The sequence below is a fragment of the Aegilops tauschii genome, chromosome 5 (genome assembly GCF_002575655.3).
Source record: "Aegilops tauschii subsp. strangulata cultivar AL8/78 chromosome 5, Aet v6.0, whole genome shotgun sequence".
Classification (NCBI taxonomy): Eukaryota; Viridiplantae; Streptophyta; class Magnoliopsida; order Poales; family Poaceae; genus Aegilops; species Aegilops tauschii.
This window is the reverse complement of record NC_053039.3, coordinates 187862823-187885709: the sequence shown is the minus strand read 5'-3', so window position 1 is coordinate 187885709 and position 22887 is coordinate 187862823. Positions and strand designations below refer to the sequence as shown.

At 47.3% G+C, this 22887-nt stretch overlaps 1 protein-coding gene across 1 annotated transcript; it reads right to left on the bottom strand.

Moving 5' to 3' along the window:
• Positions 1-1291: 1291 nt before the first annotated feature.
• On the bottom strand, positions 1292-1771 carry LOC141022349 (uncharacterized). Its single transcript, XM_073498612.1, has one exon. It carries the CDS (start codon positions 1769-1771, stop codon positions 1292-1294), a length of 480 nt encoding a protein of 159 aa, XP_073354713.1.
• Positions 1772-22887: the final 21116 nt, after the last annotated feature.

The following is a 22887-nucleotide window of genomic DNA, read 5'->3' as shown; positions in this document are numbered from 1 at the left end:
TTCTGACCCCTTCCCCAAGGGCCATGAAATTCCCCCTCTTCCTCCATATATACAGCCCTTAGGGCGTCGTTTAGATTTTGGGTTTTGTTTAGATTAAAAGTTCGCCATAGCTGCAAGTTCGTGTACTTCGTTTGTGTTCAAAGAACAGACAAAGGCGTCACAGAACCCCACCTTGATCAATAAAGCTTTCATCTTATATTCGCAATATCCAGATTGCAATTTCAGTTTCTTGCTTGTTCTTCGTTTGCTCGCAGGAAATAGACCCTCGTGGTCAGGTTGATCATGCTCCGGCGTGGTCAATAACCTCTCGGAGTTGGTTTAGCGATTGCTAAGGCACGACGTCATCGCACGTTCGTAGTCGGATCGTCAAAGTCGATTTCCACCAAAGTGATATCCATCATCTCATCGAAAGACGAGACACCTTTGCATCTATCAACTAATGATGTTATAGGTATAGGGAAACATGCCTCTATGGTTCATACCCAGTTAGAACAAGTTGCTAAATCTCAGAAATAATTTCTTGAAGAAATGAACAATAATATAAATGACTTTGATGTTAGAGTGGCAACTAGAGGAGGTAAAATGACTCAGGAACCACTTTATCCTGAGGGACACCCTAAGAGAATTGAACAAGTCTCTGAAAGAATTAACACGGATGCACCTAGTCCTTCTAAAAAGAAGAAGAAAATGAAAAATGATAAGACATTGCTTACCTCTAGTGAACACGAAATAGAAAAACCTCCAGAAGGTAATGATGATATTTCTACTTATAATGCTGAAACTCAATCTAGTAATGAACATTCATCTAGTGATAATGAAAAATATAATGATGATGTGCACGAAGACACTCAACTAGACAAAGATAAGGAACCATATAATGATGTTGAAATAGAACCAGTTGTTGATCTTGATAACCCACAACCCAAAATTAAAAGATACGATAAAAGAGACTTTGTTGCTCGACATTGAAGGGAAAGAGAACCATGGGTTCAAAAACCCATGCCCTTTCCACCTAAATCAACTAAGAAAAAAGATGATGAGGAATTTGACGCTTTGCTGAAATGATTAGGCCAGCCTTTTTGCATACTTGCTTGACTGATATTTTAAAGATGGCCCCTTCTGAAAAATACATGAAAGACATCATCACTACAACAACAAAGCCTTTAGTCCCAAAGAAGTTGGGGTAGGCTAGAGGTGAAACCCATAAGATCTCGCGACCAACTCATGGATCTGGCACATGGATAGCAAGCTTCCACGCACCCCTGTCCATAGCTAGTTCTTTGGTGACATTCTAATCCTTCAGGTCTCTCTTAACGGACTCCTTCCATGTCAAACTCGGTCTACCCTGCCCTCTCTTGACATTCTCCGCATGCTTTAGCTGTCCGCTATGCATTGGAGCTTCTGGAGGCCTGCGCTGAATATGCCCAAACCATCTCAGACGATGTTGGACAAGCTTCTCTTCAATTGGTGCTACCCCAACTCTATCTCGTATATCATCATTCCGGACTCGATCCATCCTCGTGTGGCCACACATCCATCTCAACATGCGCATCTCCGCCACACCTAACTGTTGAACATGTCGCCTTTTAGTCGGCCAACACTGAGCGCCATACAACATTGCGGGTCGCACCGCCGTCCTGTAGAACTTGCCTTTTAGCTTTTGTGGTACTCTCTTATCATAGAGAAGGCCAGAAGCTTGGTGCCACTTCATCCATCTGGCGTTGATTCGATGGTTCATATCTTCATCAATACCCCCATCCTCCTGCAGCATTGACCCCAAATATCGAAAGGTGTCATTCTAATGTACCACCTGCCCATCGAGGCTAACCTCCTCCTCCTCACACCTAGTAGTACTGAAACCGCACATCATGTACTCGGTGTTAGTTCTACTAAGCCTAAACCCTTTCGGTTCCAAGGTTTGTCTCCATAACTCTAACTTCCTATTTACCCCCGTCCGACTATCGTCAACTAGCACCACATCATCCGCAAAGAGCATACACCATGGGATATCTCCTTGTATATCCCTTGTGACCTCATCCATCACCAAGGCAAAAAGACAAGGGCTCAAAGCTGACCCCTAATGCAGTCCTATCTTAATCGGGAAGTCATCAGTGTCGCCATCACTTATTCAAACACTTATCATAACATTATCGTACATGTCCTTGATGAGGGTAATGTACTTTGCTGGGACTTGTATCTTATCATAGGCCATCTCCAAGGCCCACCACATGATATTCCGTGGTATCTTATCATAGGCCTTCTCCAAGTCAATGAAGACCATATGCAAGTCCTTCTTTTGCTCCCTGTATCTCTCCATAAGTTGTTGTATCAAGAAAATGGCTTCCATGGTCGACCTCCCAGACATGAAACCAAACTGATTTTTGTTCACGCTTGTCATTCTTCTTAAGCGGTGCTCAATGACTCTCTCCCATAGCTTCATTGTATGGCTCATTAGCTTAATTCCATGGTAATTAGTACAACTCTGAACATCCCCCTTGTTCTTGAAGATTGGTACTAATATACTCCGTCTCCATTCTTCTGGCTTCTTGTTTGCTCGAAAAATAAGGTTGAAAAGCTTGGTTAGCCATACTATCGCTATGTCCCCGAGGCCTTTCCACACCTCAATGGGGATACAATCAGGGCCCATCGCCTTGCCTCCTTTCATTCTTTTTAAAGCCTCCTTGACCTCTGACTTCTGGATTCGCCGCACAAAATGCATGCTGGTCTCATCAAAGAAGTCACGCAGTTCGGTAGAACTCTCATTCACCCCATTGAACAGCTTGTCAAAGTACTCCCGCCATCTATGCTTAATCTCCTCGTCCTTCACCAAGAGTTGGTCTGCTCCATCCTTGATGCATTTGACTTGGCCAATATCCCTCGTCTTCCTCTCTCGGATCTTGGCCATCTTATAGATGTCCCTTTCGCCTTCCTTTGTGCCTAACTATTGGTAGAGGTCCTCATATGCCCGACCCCTTGCTTCACTGACAGCTCGCTTTCCGGCCTTCTTCACCATCTTGTACTTCTCTATGTTGTCTAACTCCTATCCAGGTATAGGCGTCTGAAGCAATCTTTCTTCTCTTTAATCACCTTTTGGAAATCATCATTTCACCACCAGATATCCTTATCTCCGCTTCCCTTCCCCTGGACACTCGAAACTCCTCCGAGGCCACCTTACGAATGCAAGTCGCCATCTTCATCCACACATTGTCCGCATCCCCTCCTTCCTCCCAAGGGCCCTCCTTAATGACCCTCTCCTCGAACGCCTGAGCTACCTCCCCCTTGAGCTTCCACCACTTTGTTCTAGCGACTTTGGCACACTTATCCCGTTGGACACGAATCCGAAAGCAGAACTCAGCAACCACCAGCTTATGATGGGGTACAAGACTCTCTCCAGGTATCTTCTCGAGAGAATGAAATCGATCTGGCTAGAGTGTTGGCCACTACTAAAAGTCACCAGATGTGATTCTCTCTTTCTAAAGAGGGTGTTAGCTACAATCATGTCATAGGCTTGAGCAAAGCTTAAGACATCTTCTCCTTCTTGATTCCTGATGCCATAGCCAAAGCCTAGATGCGCCCCTTCAAATCCTGTGTTAGATGTACCCACGTGGCCATTTAGGTCTCCTCCTATGAAGAGCTTCTCGCCAATCGGTACAGTCCTAACCATGTCTTCCAGTCCTTCCCAGAACTCCATCTTGGTGGTGTTCTCATTGTGGCCTACTTACAGGGCATACGCGCTGATAACATTGAGAACTAAGTCCCTACTACCAGCTTGACCAAGATAATCCGGTCCCAACGTCTCTTGACGTCTACCACTCCATACTTGAGGCTCTTGTTGATCAAGATGCCTACGCCATTTCTGTTTGCGGCCGTCCTCGTGTACCACAGCTTGAAGCCGGTATCCTCCACCTCCTTCGCCTTCTGTCCCCTCCATTTGGTTTCTTGGACACAAAGGATATCAACACCTCTCCTCACCGCTGCATCAACTAGCTCTAGAAGCTTCCTTGTAAGAGACCCTATGTTCCACCTACCTAAGTGAATCCTCCTAGGCTCGGCTAGCTTCCTTACCCTTCGCACTCGTCGAGTCAAATACGAAGACCCTTGCTCATTTAACATTACATCCGGGCGCCGATGTAGCCCGCGACTAAGGATGCGACGAACCGATCCTCGCTCACTTGCCACCGTAACCGGATCAAGATACGGCGCACCACCAGGGGGTGAGGGCCCAGCCCTTGCCCATTTGCCACCACACCCCGGTTCCAATGTGGCGCGTCGCTGTGAGGGTTATGCCCCAACAAAAATCTTTTGGGTTTCATCTCCATAAGATTGGCTGAGTTTTTACGTTGGCTCGCCAAGCCTATCACAACCCTCCTCCTTTACCCGGGCTTGGGACCGGCTATGTTGAGACAACATAGGCGGAGTTGAAAGACATCATCACACTACAAAAAAAGACACATCCGGGACATTTTGGGCCAAACGAATTTTTTTTCTGTCATACTTATGACACTTCTATGACGATAATTGTGACAAAACCCGGTATCATCATAGATGTGGTGGGCTCCTACTTCTATGACAAAAAATCATGATAGAAAATGGGCTTTTCGTCCTGAGCAGGCTGGAGACACAGCTGCATGACATTCTTTGGGCCGTCCATGACGGAAAAAACCGTGGTAGAAGCGAGGGCGCGAGGGTGGTCGGGGGTTGGTCGGGCGCCGAGCGATGCGCATTTCTCTCGTACACGTACGCGCGTGGTGCGAGGCGTTGGGCTCTAACTGAACCCGAGCGAGGCCGTTGGGCTCTAACTGAACCCGAGCGATTGCACTGCAGGCTACGCGTTACACTGAACCCGAGCGATCGATTGATCCGTTGTTGTTAACTAAACCCGAGTGATTCCTTCGCTACTGCTGCTAACTGAAGGCGATCGATGCTGCCTCTGGATGAACAGTGAGCGTTGTTGGGGGGTTTGGATGAACAGTTCCCGGTGGGGGTTGGATGAACACGAACCTGTGGTAGTAGAGGCCGTTGCCACTGGATAAATAGTACCCCGATCGATCGAGCCGGTGGATGAACAGGACCCCGTGGAGGGCTGGATGAACAGGACCCCATGGAGGGCTGGTTGAACAGTAGCCGGTGGAGGGCTAGTTGAGGAGTAGCCGGTGGAGGGCTGGATGAGCAGTAGCCCGTGGAGGGGTGTTGAATAGGACCCCGGTGGACAGGGCTGTTTGAACAGTAGCCGGTGGAGGAGCGCGCGGTGGAGGCTGGATGAACAGGAGCCCGTGGATGAATAGTCGCAGGTGGAGGCTAGAGAAGGTCGACGGTGGATGAACAGTAGCCCGTGGAGGCTGGAGGAGGTCGACGGTGGAGATGAACAATATCCCGTGGAGTCCCGTTTTGCGGTACGCCACACCCCTCCCGATGAACAGGACCCCTGTTTCGACCGTAGTGCTCCAACACAAGTCTGTTTCCTCCGTTTTGCGGTATGCCACACCCCTCACGATCAACAGGACCCCGTTTCGACCGTAGGAGGTCCGTTTCCTCCGTTTTGCGGTACGCCAGACCCCTCCCGATGAACAAGATACCGTTTCCACCGTGGCCGGTCGAACACAAGGCTGTTTTCCTCCGTTCTGTGGTACGCTAGGCCTCGTTTCCGTCGGCTGTTTCGTCCAAGCCGGTTGGATCCCAATGAACAGGACGCGTTCCGTTGCCTCCCGGTGAACACGACGCATTCCATTGCCTCCCCATGAACACGATGACGATGCAGCTTCTCCATTCCAACCTAGCCACAACCATGTACATGAGCCCTGGCCGTACGTATGCGCGAGTAGGCGTTCAAGACCCCGCCCGTATGTACGTACGTGGTCGTATTTACTTTCTTGCAACATGGCCGCTGTACGTACGTGTAGATGCTACGTGCGTGCCTCTGCTACGACATGTGTGTGCCTCTACTACGACACGTGCCCTTCCTTACACGGCCACGGTTCATTGTTGCAGGCTGCAAATAGACCGATCGTATGTACGTACACGTTCACGACCAGAATGTCAACGCTACGTACGCTTCGACCAGGTGGGTCCCGACTGTCAGGCACTTCCTTGCGTGCGAAGATGTAGTTGGTGGGTCCCAGCAGTCAGGGGGGCGCATCATTTTTTTGCCCGTAATATGGACACACTTCCTTGCATGCGAGGATGTAGCTGGTGGGTCCCAGCAGTCAAGGGGAGAAAACATTATTTTTCAGGGTAAAAAGGATGAAGTTGCGTGCATGCGTCCGTGGGCGTGGTGCGTCCCCATTGTCAGCCTCTCAAGTACAGTCATCTTCCGATGACTCTCGGTTGTTGACCACGTTGACCACACCGTGCCGAGTGCACCAAGGCCGGTGGACAACGGCGAGGCCCTAGACTGGAATGACCCGGAGATGGGGAAGACGCGGTAGTGGAGCCGCAGATGGAGAGGAGTGGGAAACTTGACTGGTTCGGGTGCGCGGCAGCACTGCCGCGGTGCCGCCCACGGGAGACAGGAGTAAGAATAGAGGTTGAAGATGAAGCACGGCTGTTGGATTAACATCCAATGGTCCAGATGCTCGAATCATTTGTTCATTTAGTTGACAAAGCCCTGCGTACACATCCGCTTAGTAGGCCCACTAGTCAGCCACCAAATCTGACGGGTCCTAGCTGTCAACGGGAGGAATAATTTTTTTTGCATAACAAGGAGGCACTTCATTCCATGCGAAGATACAACCGGTGGGTCCTAGCTGTCAGGGGGAGGAAACATTTTTTTCAGCTTAATAAGGTGGAACTTTCCTTGCTTGCGAACATGGACCTCGTGGGTTCCAGCCATTAGGCTCTCCACGTACAATACTCATCTGATGACTCTCGTTTGTTGACCACGCCGCACCGAGCGCAGCGAGGCGGTGGACGACGGTGAGGCCCCGGACGGGAACGACCCGGAGATGGGAAGACGCGGCAGTGGAGTCGTAGATTAAGACGAGGAGAAGGGTTATAACTGGTTCTGGTGCGGCGTGGGGCTGCAGTTGCTGGAGAATCACAGGAGGTGTGGAGGGGTGGAGGGATAGCCTGATCGGCGGTGGGGTAGCACGTCGCAGCGATGCGTGCTAAGCAGAGCCTTTAGTCGCCGCAGGCCGAACGAGGCGGTCCCAGCGACGCTGGAGGAAGAAGACGAGAGATTGAAGGTGCATGCCGGCCGTTGGATATAAATCCAATGGCTGTGGGTGTCATAATCATTTGTTGACCAAGTTGACAACGCCCTGCGTAGGCTTCGACCTATAGGACCACATGTCAGCCTGCAAAAATGTGGCATATATTTAACCCATGTTTTGTCCATTTGCTGGGCTGGGTGAACAAATAATTTCGCGTCAATGCGGCCCATTTATATTCTCTATGAAATCCCAGCCCATTTGCACTTTCTTGAAATACACGAATTAGCTGGGCTTGTTCTATATATAATGTTAGGTTAGAAGGCGCAATTAATGTCAAAAAAACCGGAGTGACACATTTTTTATATATAAAATTAACAAATTAGCAAGTTATTGCTCAAAATAAAAATGAGCGCGTTATTATTACATTGGTCCTTAAAATCTTCACAATCTTTTGTACGCAATCACCAAGATTTTCCTAGAATGTGAGTCAAAAACAACCAGGATTTTCCTTGCCAACTTCTGTTAAACATTTACTTTTATAAGTTAATAACACGTGGGATGTTTTTATAATGTATATATAAGTCTCTATAAAATATATGATAATAGTAATAATATAAATATATATAATGTGGTTAGAAGGGAAAACATAAATTGGAGATAGCATTATTATTCTTATATATAGATAAATAGAACAGAGATCTGCTTTTTACTAAGAAAAATACATTGGGCTACCGATCATTAAGAAAAAGCCCATAGGCCGGTATGGACATCAAAAAATAAGTTGAAACCACTGTCTCCGTATGTCGTGGGTTACGCATGTTAAAAAACAAAACCTAGGCCTAGCTGATACTTGTTCGCCCTCTGGGAAAAATGATACTAGCTAGATCCCCGAGCGAACTGGATTAAAGAGGGGGCCAGCGGCGCGACTGAACAAGCACATCAGGAGCGATTTTTTTCTTCAGTGGATGGCTCTCGATGGCATTTTTTACTTGCCTCTGCACCATACAACTTGTATTTTTAGCCTCCCAGTCCGTGGTGGACCAGCAGCCCATTTGCTGGGCGGGCCAACCTACAGAAACCAGCACTCGATTTTTCATCAAGCCCCAAAAACAACGCAGTACTATGTTTATTTTGAGGCCGAAAACATTACGGCAGGGGTTGAGCGGGGGAGGGGGGAAGACAGAGCAAAAAGATTAAAAAGAGCTGATGCGCCGTTGCTACCCTAACAAAGAAGGTGCAATTCTTCTCGGGAAGAAGGTGTGCCGTTGACACCCACACGTCACAAATCCTACAGTAGGCATACTAACAAGTTCACAAACAAGTACAACAGAAAAGGTAAACATTTGTATCAAACTCAGGTTCACAGGACACGTTCATATTCATAGCCAACATTCACAATCAACAACTCAAAAATTCATATATACACAAGTTCAGCATGTCTATGCACCCAAATGATTGATAGATCACACGACAATATTCATAGATAATTCACACAAAGATTCAGATATACACATGTTCAGTATTTTTATGCATCCAAATGATTGAGATCACAACAAACATCACCCATGGATGAAATTTAATTACCTAGGGTATAGACTGGTAAATGGTGTTCAGTCGGAGGTACTTCTTGCTAAAATTAATGCTTGTACGAGTAAACTTTCGAGTACATAAGAGGCAGCACAGACAATCTGAACTTTGCTTATAGGTTTATCCTCAATTAGTGGCCTCGTGCCAAGGGAGGTTTGAGCAACTTGGCCACTACTTTCATCCAACTAGTTTACTGGCTCATCTTGGTCCTGTAGCTCGCCAAAATTCTACATTGCAGACAAGAAAGGAGGCGGTTGAGAAAATGAACCACCCAATTTTTTTGTGGAGTTCAACTGAAATGGAGCATCCCTAGCGTGCAGACTGATTAAGTGCCACATGAATATACACGTCAACCAACTTGTCTGGAATCTTTAGACTCCATGCCATACAGTTCGCTACCATATGTGCCGATAACCAAAAGGCACAAGTTGGGACCAAAGACTGGACTGCGTTTTTCCGGGCTATGCGCCAAGCAATATTTTTGGCGTTCACTCTCCTAATACTTGGAGTTTGACAACCAGTTGACGCCGGTTGATACTCGAATGAATATAGGCACTTCTTCTTGTCAACATCGATGCTTGTCTGAGTGAACTTTGGAGTACATAGCAGCAGCATAAGTACCTGTCCATCTGATTTTTTTGTGCAGTTCTACTAAATCACCCAATGTAATGATTTGCCTGTGAGTTCAGGCTCCAAGTTACTCCTTTATGAAATCGGCAAATAGTAGCACAATACCAAATGACCAATACATATGACAAGCACAATAATCAGGATAAAGACCAGTACCAACCTGTGTGAGGTAGCATATCAATTACTATTTCCTTTGACTGGAAGCCGAGATAAGCCAAGCAACTGACAGCAAAGGAAGAATGCAAGCCGAGATTAGCAACTGACAGGAAAGGAAGGAAGCTGTCAAGGCAATGCAGCACCCAAAGTTTTTTGTGCAGTTCCACCAAAATCGAGCATCCCTGTTGGCACATATATTGAGAGAGCGAGATTACTGTAATAGTGGGACTAGTTGATGAAACATACACTAACAAATAGAAGCACCCTCATTATCTTAATGGGTAAAGTTAGCAACATAGTAGTCTTGCTTAAAGAGAGGTACTTGTTTATTTAATCGGTGCCAATTAGCTCAACACTCAAAGCATTGCCATGTATCATAGGTTGCAAAACTTTAATGTGCAAAGATAAAGGAGTTTCTCATGACAGTAGCACGATACAAATAGAGATGACAACAAACTAATATGGATGAAGGCCATAGGCCGGTACCAACCTGAGCAAAAAAGCTTATTCATGTAGTCCCAGAAGAGATGATAAAGCACTCACTGGAATCACTCAATAGTATATATTTTTGTGCACTTCAAATGTATGGTTGAAATCACTCTTGTTTATCAGTGCTGAGATTATATCGAAAGATTATCAAGAACTTCCAGCAGAGTTAAAGCACTGGCTGGGATACAGTTCATTGTATTGTCTTGTGTAGTTCCACTAAAATGTATGATTGGCATAACATGATCCCTGTTTGCACAAGTAGGAACAAGGTGAAACCTTCATTAGCTTAGTGAGAAAGGATAGAAAGACATTAGCATATTACTCTAACAGTAGCATCAAATTCATCATGGCCTCGATGTTGTAAGGTAGACGTTGCCAGAGCCCTTGAATGGCCTCGACTGAGGCCTCGGCTTCAGCAATATCACCTTGGCACTGTTTATTCTTCTTCTTCTTCTTCTTCCTCTTCATGCTCTGTTTCCCTTTCTCCTCACCAGTTGGTGAAACCAAGTACATGATTGGCCTTCTATATCAGAATTGGTTTTGTCAGTGAGGGAGTACAAGTGTACTAGTAAACAATAGCATTATTTTCTCATGGCAGTCGCAAAATAGAGATGAACACATGCATTAAATATCATTCTTACCTAAAGGAAGGTTATGGTGCCAATATGGATGATGCGGATTGGAACACAGCTCTCCTTTTTTGCAGTTCCACCGAAATGAACCCACTGTTCCATTCTGACATTCTAGTTAAATAGCACAAAAGACACTTCTTTTAAGAAGTGTTTTGTGCAGTGCACCAAAAGGTCACAACAGCAACCAGGTGAAATGGGTATCCCTGTTTGCACAAATAGCTACAGAGGAAACAGTTAGAGTTTCAAACAATTACAGGCAAAAACATTTGGCTAAACTTGTCATGGCTTATAACAGTGGCATGGCTTCATTTTACCAGGGGCATTAGATTAATAACAGCTAAATATTTGGTATAAGGGCATGGGGCAGTGGGTGCACCAGCAGTATAGCACCATGTACCTAAACCGGGGCACAAAGTCGTGATTCAGAGTTTGTTGCCCCGAGAAACAAACATCCAAGAAACATATCTGGGTTGGTCCCATTTTTGTTCACTCTAGCCACCTACTCCTATGATTTTTTTTGGAAATGGAGGCGTGCCCCCGGCCTCTGCATCATAATGATGCATGCAACCATCTTATGTGTGGATAGCAAATCTAGTCCTGGTCATACCACTGTGTACATTGTTTCCCCTATATTTCCCTTTTCGACCAATAGACCGGTTGGATGACCAGTCTATACTACTTTCACCCCCTATCCTTCCTGTTTGTACCAAGTCCGATGCACACACTAAATTCCCCCACCCCCACTTTATTTCTTGTCTGAACCAAGTACAAGATTCGACTCCATGAAGTAGCTTTACCTCTAACAATAGAAGAAAAAAATAGGTGACGTTGGACCATCCGATCGAGAGTGGATGAGAGGTAGAAAATGCTGCACATGCAGCGACGTAGCGAGCTGGGGAAGTACAGCCACATCGGTTTTGAAGGAAGATATACCTGAGGTCGTCGGGATGTGGATAGGTGGGCGGCGGGAGGCTGGATCCGCCCACACTAGGGCAAGGACGAAGAGATCGGAGGACCTCCCGCACCGGCGCTCGGCCAGAGATAACGGTGCGGCCGACAGTGGGTCTCCTCCCTCGCTGTTGACGACGGCCTAAACGCTGCCCCGCCTCCCCTTCACCGGCGGAGGGGGATAAGTCCGGATCTGTAACCAGCGGTGAGGATAGAAAGACAGTGTTTTTTCAAGGGAGAAATACAGTGTTACCACCGCTATCTTGTTTAGATCTAGAGAGGATGAGAGTGTGTGAATAGAGCAACCCTAGCAAGCAAGCGCGGAGGCTCCGGCCTATATATACGTAGTGGGGTAGTTTTCCTTTTTCAGTCCATCAAAACAATCGTTTAAAATTGTGTACGTGCCAGGTCGCCTTTTTTTAGTTGTTGATTGTTTTTTGAGATAGCTACCCGCTTATCCCAAGTGGTGTTACGGTGTGCCAGGTCGCGCTTTGTATCATTAATGTCTGGTACAAGACCCTCCATTAAATGAACAACCACGCCCTCGTTAAAATTGTGAACAAGCCCACGGCTAAAATTATCGGAAACGTGGACTGCCACAACATGCATTATTATTTATATTTTCTACTCCCTCCTTTCCTAAATATAAGTCTTTTTAGACATTTGAAATGGACTACAACATACGGATGTATGTAGACATATTTTAAAGTACGGATTCATTCATTTTGCTCCGTATGTAGTCACTTGTTAGAATCTCTAAAAAGACATATATTTGGTAACGGATGGAGTATGTGGGAGTATCCTCAAAACAAAATGTGAGAGTACAATATTTATTGGGCCCCTTTGTAATTGGTGCTATTTTGACCAAAGATTTAACTGACAAAATGTTAGTGCATGTTAACAAAAATTATATTGTTTGATTCGTATTTGAACATAGTTTTCAATGATGTAGGGGCTCTTTGGTTTCCAGCCACATATTGCCACACTTTGCCAAACCTCACCTTAGGCAAATTTGATCAAGTTAGGTGGGTGTTTGGTTCTAGCCACACCTAAGACAAGAATGTTTTTATTAGCAGTGAACCCCACATGTCATAGACACAAAAAGTGTGGCAAGATTCCCTTAGGCAAGCCAAAGTGGGTCTAACAATTTGAGCAACTCAAGTGAGGCAAGTGTGGCAAGTGTGGCAAAAATAATGTGGCAACATAAGACAAACATAGTCACAATCCAAACAGCCCCTTAATTTTTTGTGACATGCATGAACATTTGGTTAGTTAAATTTATAGTCAAAATTTCGCAAGGTGCATCAAATCAACACATGCAAGTATCAAAAGGAAAGTCACAGCATGCATGCATGCGTTGTACTCCCTCCGTTTCCAAATATAAGTCTTTTTAGAGATTGCAACAGGTGACTACATACGAAGCAAAATGAGTGAATCTACACTTTAAATATGTCTGCATACATCCGTATGTTGTAGTCCATTTGAAATGTCTAAAAAGACTTATTATATTTAGGAACGGAGGGAGTAACTAATGCATTGGTAAACGCAAATTATTGAAATATATCGAGTGCAGTGCTTTGATGTGTCGCGTCAACTCGTACAAGACCCAGAAGTTTGATTAATACAACGCCCTCTCGCCTTAACCGCACCTGCCTTTGGTTGCATGACAGGTGGGCCACCAACCTGTTGGGCCCACCTGTCATAGACGCAAAGGCAGGAGCAGTAAGTCAATGAAGCTGCATGCCTCCCTCGCCCATGAGCGTGGTGGATGGCAGGACTAGGAGAAGCTTTCATTCGCTACACGCTCTCCCTCCCGCACGCGGTGGACATGCAGCAGTCCAATCGGTGTCAGATGGCCAGAAGCATACTGTAGTACTCCTCCACTGCAGTAGTACTCCATCATTGTTCGACTTCCCGAAGAGGCGAAGAGCCAAGCGCAGCCCGGGCGCACGTGTGGCAGTTTCATGTGTAGAGTAGTCTAGGATAGCGTGTACCGTTCCTGTAAGCTTATGATCGTTGGGGTCGGCTCCATGCTTTTTTTAATTAAAATAATCTTGTGGCCCTACCTGTCATCCTGGTGAGTCTAGTTTGCACGCTCATCTGGTCAAGACAGGAATATATATTTTAATTTGTGGCGGGGTAAATGTTAGAGGTTGCAGCAAATGGAGTATTGTACACTGCGGGTCTTTCAGCCAAGTTTAGAGGCAACCATGTGGGGCCAGTGCTATGATGTGTCGCGTCAACTCGTACAATGAGGAGAAGCTTGATTTTCCTACTACACGCCTTCTCCCTCGCCCATGCGCGCGGTGGCTATCCCTCCCGCACGCGGTGGACGGACATGCAGCAATGGATTCGATACTACTGTAGAAGCAGTAGTAGTAACATCATCGTTCGTCTTCTCAAAGAGGCAAAGAGCCAAGCGCAACCCGAACGTGGCAGTTGCAAACGCTTGCGTGGCAGTCTTTGTGTAGGGGTGGGGCGTGGTGCGGACCCTTGGAGCACGCATATAGCCAGGCTCTTGCATGAGACAAAATTGCTATTTGAGCCCACTATTGTAGTACTAGTACTTGCTAGTATAGCCCTGTAAACCCGAAAGGAGTATTTTCCTTTCTAGAGATTTCACCGCGTGCAGTACTAGCTCAAATCTCAAATCTCATCAACCAAGGCATTTTGTGATTGGAGGAATGTATCTCGTACTTTACAAAACTACCCTAATTAAACTCATGCATTAATTACATAGTTCTCTCGTTTTCCTCTCCGCCTTGGTCGCGGTTCACAATATTGAGCACTCCTATATGACTAGACGCTCTATCTACATGCGGGACATCAAAGCATGCGGGCCCGCATGCCATCCACCAAATCACAGCGTGGTGCTACAGTCGAGACTCACCGGTCACCCCGCTGTGGCCGTCATGACCCGTCATATCACAAAACCCACCTTTACCAGCAGTGGTAATGTGGCCTTGAAGTTGGACTGGACGAAGCAACCATCATTTCACTGGAACGCTCGTTGAAGCCCTTTCTCCCCTTTCTTGAAGAAAACCTCACTGTAGGCTACTCACTTCTGCCATTTTTCTTCTGTACCGACGAAGGAAAGGTGGAAGAATCAGTGATGCTGCTATATTTTCATTCCAAGAGTCTTCTTTTTGCGAAGCACCGACCGATTCTCACAGCCTATTCTTTTCCCGTTTTCATTGCGATTGTGGTTTCCTATCGATTTGTTTTTGTTTGTCAGTTCATTGATGGATCCTGGAGCACTAGCCAAAGAGTTGCTGGTGGACAACCCACTGGAGACAGCGATCTCCAGGAAGCGAGCACCGACCAACGAGTTGACCATGTTGGCGGGCCAACCCATGGAGACGAAGAACTCCAAGAAACAAGCACTGGCCAAAGAGTTGATGAAGTTGGCGGACGAACTCCTCAAAGAAAGTTGGAAGAACAGCAAGGGCCCCACCGTGCCTACCCCAAAACTCTAATGGCCACCTATGCGAGGCTCAAGGCCGAGTTTGAGGAGATAGTCGCCGTTGACAAGTAGTATTCCCCTGGCAAGGTGATGGCCCCCATCGAGGACGAGGAGATGGCCCCCGGAGGGATGAGATCCCCCGGTGAGCTGCACAAGGTAAAAAATAATGGCCTACCATAGTTGTGGTTTTTGATTATTTGCAATGTGCTTGTTAATATGTTAGGTTGTGCAGGTGCCGGTGGACATCCTTGATGATTCCGATGTCGTGGCCCGTCCTGTGGACAACGCCCCAGAGATCGTTTTCGATGTCGCGGTCCGTCCTGTTGACATCGCCCCGAAGATCGATTTCGATGCCGCTGTCTATCCTATGGACATCGCCCCGGAGATCGATTCCAATGTGACGGTCAGTCCTGTGGACATCGCCCCAGAGATCGATTCCCATGCCGCTGTCCGTGCTGTGGTCATTGCCCAAGAGATCGATGAAAATAAATAGTTGGTCGCGCTAATCCTTCAGGGTAGTTTGCATTGCCCTTTGTTTAATTACCAGAATGATGTGTGTTATCAAACCATCTAAGGACTAGTGCACTGTCTTGTGTGGGCGGTACTTGCTACCTTTGTTTGATAGTGAATCATGCGAACCCTCTCCGATTTATGGAAACAGATGTATCCTCACCAGCTTTTTTATGCAATATATCGCATGCTTAGATGTAAGTCCGAACTGTTTATCATATCAACAGGGCTTGTTTGATGATTCTTGGTGTTAGTAGGCTAGCTACTGTGCCAGCTATAGTACTTGCAAAACACTCACCGAAGAGAAACGTTGGGGCTGATGAGCTCGTGGTATGATATACTTATCCGTCATCGATCGGCCAATAGCCCAAGCTCCTGAAATTGTAGGCTTAGCGATCGATCGGAAAATAGTCGACACGGATACATTCAGGCCTCATTTGGTTCATAGGGTAGGAAAATCGTAGCAAAAGCACAGAGACGTACAACACAAAATCATAGCAGTACAGAGTCATACTCCCTCCATTCCAAAATAGATGACTCAACTTTGTACTACTAACTTTGAAACAGAGGGAGTACAAATCCTAGGTGGGCTAGTTTGGCCTAGTGGGTTTCAGTGATATGACATGGTACAGTGCCGTCCAGTCTTCGCGTGTGGTAGCAGTATTGCGGGTACAGTAAGTTTTCTTGAAGAAGCGGAATTCAACGAAGTCATGATGGTTCCTTCGTCCGACCAACTTACAGCGGGAAAGGTTGGGCCTGCGCTACAACCGGGGTGGACCAGGATAATTTTGTGTATGGTAGGTGCACCAGGATGGTCGACGTCCCACATGTCGGCGAATGGAAAGTATTCTTTTCCGATATAGAGGACGTGCAACGAGTATTCATTGTTTATTTTTTATGAAAGCTATTGTCTCCACTATTATGACGGAGGAGTGTGAAACACGACAGCCCAGTGAACTTGGCATGTGCACCACTCCCTCCTTCCTCATGTAATACTACCATAGTGTTGACTATAAGGTTGGCAATAAAGGTTACAACTTTTTCTCACTTTCTCTCTATCTATTTCCTCTCAAATGTTTTTTACCTTTCTTTTTTTAGACACAATTGTTTTTTATGCCTCTTTTTTAGAATTAGTTTTTTTATACCTAGGAGCACGTGTAGAGACTAGCTCTTGCAGAGCCCACTCCTTGACTTTGTCAATGCCTCTCTCTCCTCCAAATAAGCGGGCTTATAGGCCATTATTTTACTAGTACTACTTGCTATGAATGCGGGCAGCTGGCATCTGAGGGGGGAGGGCTTGGAAGCAGTCCGGCCTCTCGCATGGCCCACCTCACATTATCACCATATATTTCTTGGAGTCCGTGCGCGGCGGGCGGGCGATCTCTTCTCCCTCCCCCATCTCTCTCTTCTCAGCCGATGCCCGCCAAGCGATTACATTTCCGCTATCAACGGTTTATTCAATTGGAGTCCCACATGTCGGTGAAATTGCAAGACAACGCGTGTCCCTCCTAGTGAGCGGCGTGCGAGCAGGACTGTCGGGGTTGCGACGCATACGAGTCGGAAGTGTGCCGCCTTTTCTTTTGAACTTGCAAAGCAAAACATTTTCGTGCAATCAATCGATAGAAATCCAGAACAAAATGATGAGGGCGGTGCTTTCCCGCGCGTTAGGCGGGCTAGTTTGTGTGTTATGACGTGCTACAGTGCCGTCCACTTGCTCCATTTTTATGTAAGCAAGAGTTTACACTCTTACGTGGGAGGAGTGCGAAACACGGCGGATCTGATTTTGATGGAGGGATAACTGTTCCCTACCAAATAATGGAGCACTGTTAATCTCCAATGCTGGCCCACAAATTTACACCGGCATCTGTCCAAGGAAATGATGGATGCCATCTAATGCTGCCCGCATACCATTTGACAACTATATGAACTAACCGGACGAAATTCGTGCAAACAAAGCAAATTCCAAATTAACCGGATGAAACTCATTACATTTTGAAAACTTTTCCTACAAACTAGACGAAATTGATTACATATTTCACACAAACCATACTAAAACCTACTGTAAACCTAATCTAAATGATCACCAGAACCCGACCACCATGTCCGGCCATGAACCCGAGAAAGCCGGCCATTGCCTTTGCCTCCTCCTCATCCGCCTCGATAATCTCCTCCTCCGGAGCACAAGGTTCTGAAGATTTCCGCCTCCACGTCGCCGTCAAGCGGCTAATCGGCCGCCGATGTTTATTCCACCAAGCTTGGCGTCGACTGAGTGGAGGAGCGGTGGCCTTCCTGGGACCAGAGCGGCAGCGACCTACCGTGTACTACTCTTCCCCACTGCCGGCTGCGCCTGCGCACACGTGCCGGCTTCGTGGTAGTGGCGGCGGAGTGCAGCCGGGGGGGGAGCCGGCGATCTCCTTCGTCTGCTCCTGTGACAGTATGTCCAAGAGAGCTTTGGAGCGCGCCCGGAGCGGAGCCGCCAATGTCCTTCATCTGCTCCTACGAGAGTACGTCCAAGAGAGCTTTGGAGCACCAGGAGGCCATGGTTGGAGTGGTGCCGACAGAAGGAAGGGACCGGAGGAGGATGAGTGTGGGTCTTTGGCTATGGCTGGGAGCTGGGGCTCAAGTTAATATAGCGGGCGAATGGCAATGAGCCGCGGCAGACGGATGGACGGCTAGCGCCGGAGTAGGTTCGTCGGGCGTGAATCCGGACGCTGCATCAGTGACTTAACTGCATGTGCGTTGGGTCACTGACATGTGGGCCCAATGGGCATCTGGCCCGCATGTCAGTGACACACCAACTGCACCTGCAGTTAAGTCCGGTGAATGCAGCATTGACGTTCTGGAGAGACGGTGACTGTTTCAGGTGGGAAGCGCGTGCTAGCGATGGAAGGGGTTTCGGTAGGCCAGGGCGGTCAGACGCCGGCGTGGTGGTAAAATTTTAACTTATGGATGACGAGCCTTTAAAGTGTATGCAGCACATATTGACAACCAGGCGTCCATGCAACCGGTCTTGTCACCAGCTAGCCTTCGACGACCACCATTAGACAGCACACAACCATGCATAACTTACGAACAATGGACGAATCGATCAGACACACACTCGTGTGCAGTGGCACTTGATCGGTCCCTCATGATAGTAATACTCCGTACCATAGTACCCTCTCTAGTTAGGCTGTTTTATATATTGTCGTTGTGATGGACGATATACATGAGCAAGGCGCCGAGTCCCGAGTATGACCGTTGGTGTTGAGCCAGGTGAATACATGTTTGGCGTTCGCGGAGGCCTCCATCAAACGTCTAAACAGTAATGTCAGGCACCGCCAGGGCGCGCAGGTGACAGGCTTGCCGTTTGCGTTGCGCCATGAGCAGGACTTTGATTGAGAGGGCAACGTGCATGCATTAGCATGGTTTGACAGCGTGAGCGTGAGTGTCTGCACGCGTACATGCTACTTGCCTCTATGGACGGTGTGTGCTAATGTGTGCATCACGTATAATATAATGATCAAAGTGAGCTATCAACACAAGTTCGATGACCGCCAATGAATTTTACTCGGTAATAAATGACCAGGATTGAAGGGGAATCCAAATTTCCTTCGTCTTCTGTCCTTGAGCTCTTGACAAAAGAATGCACTATACGGTTGTCCGGCCACTCCACCCCAGTGCTCTCACCAAGCGTCGTTCATGCCACCACGTCGCACACTAACCGGTAAGGAAGCGATGGCATCCCACCGCGCTGAGTTCCTCGCCCCCCACGACCGCACACAAAATGGTAGGGAAGCGATGGCATCCCGCCGTGCCGAGTTCATCGCCGCTCGTGGCCTCACACCTACGTGGGCGGAATTTGAAGCTGCCAAGGCCGAATGGGCGGTAGAGCAAGAGGCGGCCAAAGCCGCGCAGAGGGAGCGGAGAAGTCAGAAAGCACTCAAGAAAAGAGAGGCCTGCCGCCACAAGAAAGAAGAGGACGCACGCGCTGCTGCAGAGAGGTCGGTGGAGATCCAAGCACGGTGGGGTGTCGCCGACAAGCCGGGAAGGAGAACGACGACATCTGGCCAGCACGTGAGGAGTAGTAGTACTAGTAGTAGTTAGTGTGTGTGCCTGTGTCTGAGTACGAGCATGTACCGGTACTACTATTTACTACTATAGTTTTTAGAGCAAATTACCAGTACATTAGCCTAGACTCAATGGAAAATTCCTATCCTATGCGTTGAATGGCATCTCTTTCTCTATTGGAATTGAGATGCATGTCATCTCACTTCCTATGATTTTCATATTCCTATAAAATTCCTATCCTATGAGCGAAAGGAGGCCTCTGCTGGAGTAACTACTGTAGCTAGCAGTACTGCTGGTATAGTAGTTTTCTTCAAGAAGCGGAATTCAACAAAGTCACGATGGTTCCTTCCTCCGAGCAACTTCACAGTGGGAAAGGTTGGGCCTGTCATTTGATGGCTCATTAGTCATTATTACTGCTGCGTGACGCCCGGGGTGACTCTTGCTTGGAGTTCTGCGTGCATGGCAAGTGCACCAGGATGGTCGACGTCCCACATGTTGGCGAACGAAAGTATTCTTTCCGATATCGAGGATCAAGGAAACCGCGTGGTATAGTATCACTGCTGATTTGTTTTTATTTTTTTGATGAATGCTAGCATTTCAACTCTTACGACGAAGGAGTACCAAACATGGCACGTGTTGGATGTCCCACACGCCAGCGAAAGGAGTGGGACATGAACAGCGTGGTAGAGCATCTCCACTTCTTCCACTTCTGGGTCGGAGACCACACGTAGTAGTACTAGTGGTATGAATGATACAAAGTGTGACCCGGAGAGAAAGACACGTCTAGTTGGAAGGTCTCGGGGCATTAACGTAAACAAATATAAAACCTAATATGTGCCTCCAATAAATATAGTAGTAGTAGAGTACTTAGGAACGTACTCCATAACATCACCATGCATTGCACGTACAATATTTAGTGGTACGTAGTAGACAAATGCCTATATGCCACGCATGTTGTTACTATTTGTGCCTTTCTACTTCACTTACTGTGCTACATTACTCAGGTTCGTACGTCCACTCCTGGGTACATGTCCGTCTCGCAGTTCCAGTCCCACGTGTTCTTCATAGATGGAACGATCCATATCATCGCAGTTAGTGTGGCTCCCCATGATGGAGACTCATCCAAACTATGGCCAGCCTCGACGCGGAGCAGTCGCGTGCACCGGGAAGCGGCGCTCTCTCGGCCGTCGCACTGCTTCAACGCCGGCGCCAGTGAGAGGTCACCTCCGCTCTAGCCGGGCATTAATGCAGCACTGATGCTCCAGGGCGACACTGTACATTTCACACGGGAAGCGCGCGCTGGCAAGGGAGTGTTGGTTTTGAACCGTTTCAGGTGTAGTACTGGTAGTTTGCAAAACTACTCAATTATTGCACCTAGTTTCCTAAGAAATTGTGGTAAAAAACGTTACTCCACAGCCCGCTTCACTTATCCTTCCTCTTCCACCGCCTGCGCATGTCCGCGGGAAGCGACCGGTCAACCCTTATAAAGGAGTGCTAGCACAAAATATGCATGCATGACCACTCAAATTTCTAGATTAAAGCGCCGCTCCGGCGGGAGTATGGCGTATGTCGTTACCTTCGGTCGGGCCATGGCTATCAGGCGACGGCGACCAGAGAAGAGGCGGCGGGAGGGGAATGAATGCAGCTACTATTTGGTTCGACATCCGGCTGAAATAAATGCGCACCATCACGTGTACCCGCGGGTGCACAAATTGTAACATACATGTCTGCTTAAGTGGGCGTCACGTAACTGGTGTGTGTGCGAGATTCTGAGAGACAGAGTGCGTGTGTGCGACTCTACTCTTCGGACATGTACTCAACATTTTGCATTGGGATATAAGTATAATGGTATTACACTTAACTAGTGATTTACGTGGCCATGTTAACGTGGTTGTTTAAAAAAATGTCACTTCTTGCTCGTGATTTGCGTTATATAATTACAAGCAAGAAGCTCGTCCATTGCACGGAACATCAATATGCATTTTTTTACAAAACACCTGTTGTGATTGACCCATGCAGGAGTATCCCATGTGTAAAAACTAATGATATCTCGAGAATTTTATCGGAAAACTGGTATCTCGAGAATTTCATCGAAAAAATGAAAGATGAGAGATAAGGTGAGGAGGAGTGGAGCGTGGTGGTGACTGGTGGTCGGACTGGGCGGAGGCATGGGGATGGATCGCGCCGGCAGGCGGCAGCGGCCACCATGCTAGATTGTTCCAGAGACTTCCTTTTTTAATTGCTCAGCAATGAGGTTGTGGGAGATAAGGATGTGGAGAGAGGTGCGGGTATCTTTTGTAAAATTATCATAGTTTGCTTTCTATCTGTCAGATATAGATCGGACAGTCTATATTACAAGATGGCAGGCACACCATCATCACCAACTCGGTTTTTTATAAGAGTAGAGATGATAAGTTTCCTAACTACTAAAGTAAAGTGGAATTTGTCCATGTTATACAAGTAAATTAAGGTGATTGTTTATCATACTGGTAAGGTTGGACGAAGGGTGGTAGGAACAAATGCTCCGCCTAGAGCATGTGTGTGTGAGATGGAGTCTTACTGTGTGCGTGTGTGTCTGGGGGGTGGGTGGGTGGGCGTGTGTGTGTGTGTGTGTGTGATGGAGTCTTAGTGTGTGTGGGGGGGTGGGTGCGTGCGTGCGTGTGTGTGGGGGTGGGGGGTGCGCACGCGCATGTGTGTGTGTGACGCGGGGTCCTCGATGGCGGATGTAATTTAAGTGTGCGTGGCTTCTTCACAGAGAGGTGATGTGTATGGCAGAGGCCACCAACGATGGGGTGCGAGAGAGAAAAGGCTCGTAGAGAGGGAAGTGAAGGTGTGTGCGCGTGAGAGGAGTCGACATCGAGAGAACGTGTTTGTTCGAGAGACACCGAGGAAGACTACTATATATCGATGGTGCATGTAGGCGGGAATTAAACGAAGGGATGGTCTTATTAGTTTTGGGGATATAGGGGAAGAGTGAGAGGGGGGCAGCTAGAAGGAGATTGTTAAGTGTGAGTGTGTGTTTTACCCATCCAGACGGAAGTTATGTGCACACAAGAAGAGAACGATTCGATGTGGCGTTAGAGTTGAGGGTAATTAACTATGTATGGAGGCATAGAGACCTTGAACGTGCATGTGCGAGAGCTATACATGTATACGTGGATGTGTGTGTGTGTGTGTGCGCGCGCGCATGATCGAGATAAAAGAAAGAAGACATAAGTCATAAGATCAACGACATGGGAGAGACGGATCGGTATGACAATATGCATGCATGTGA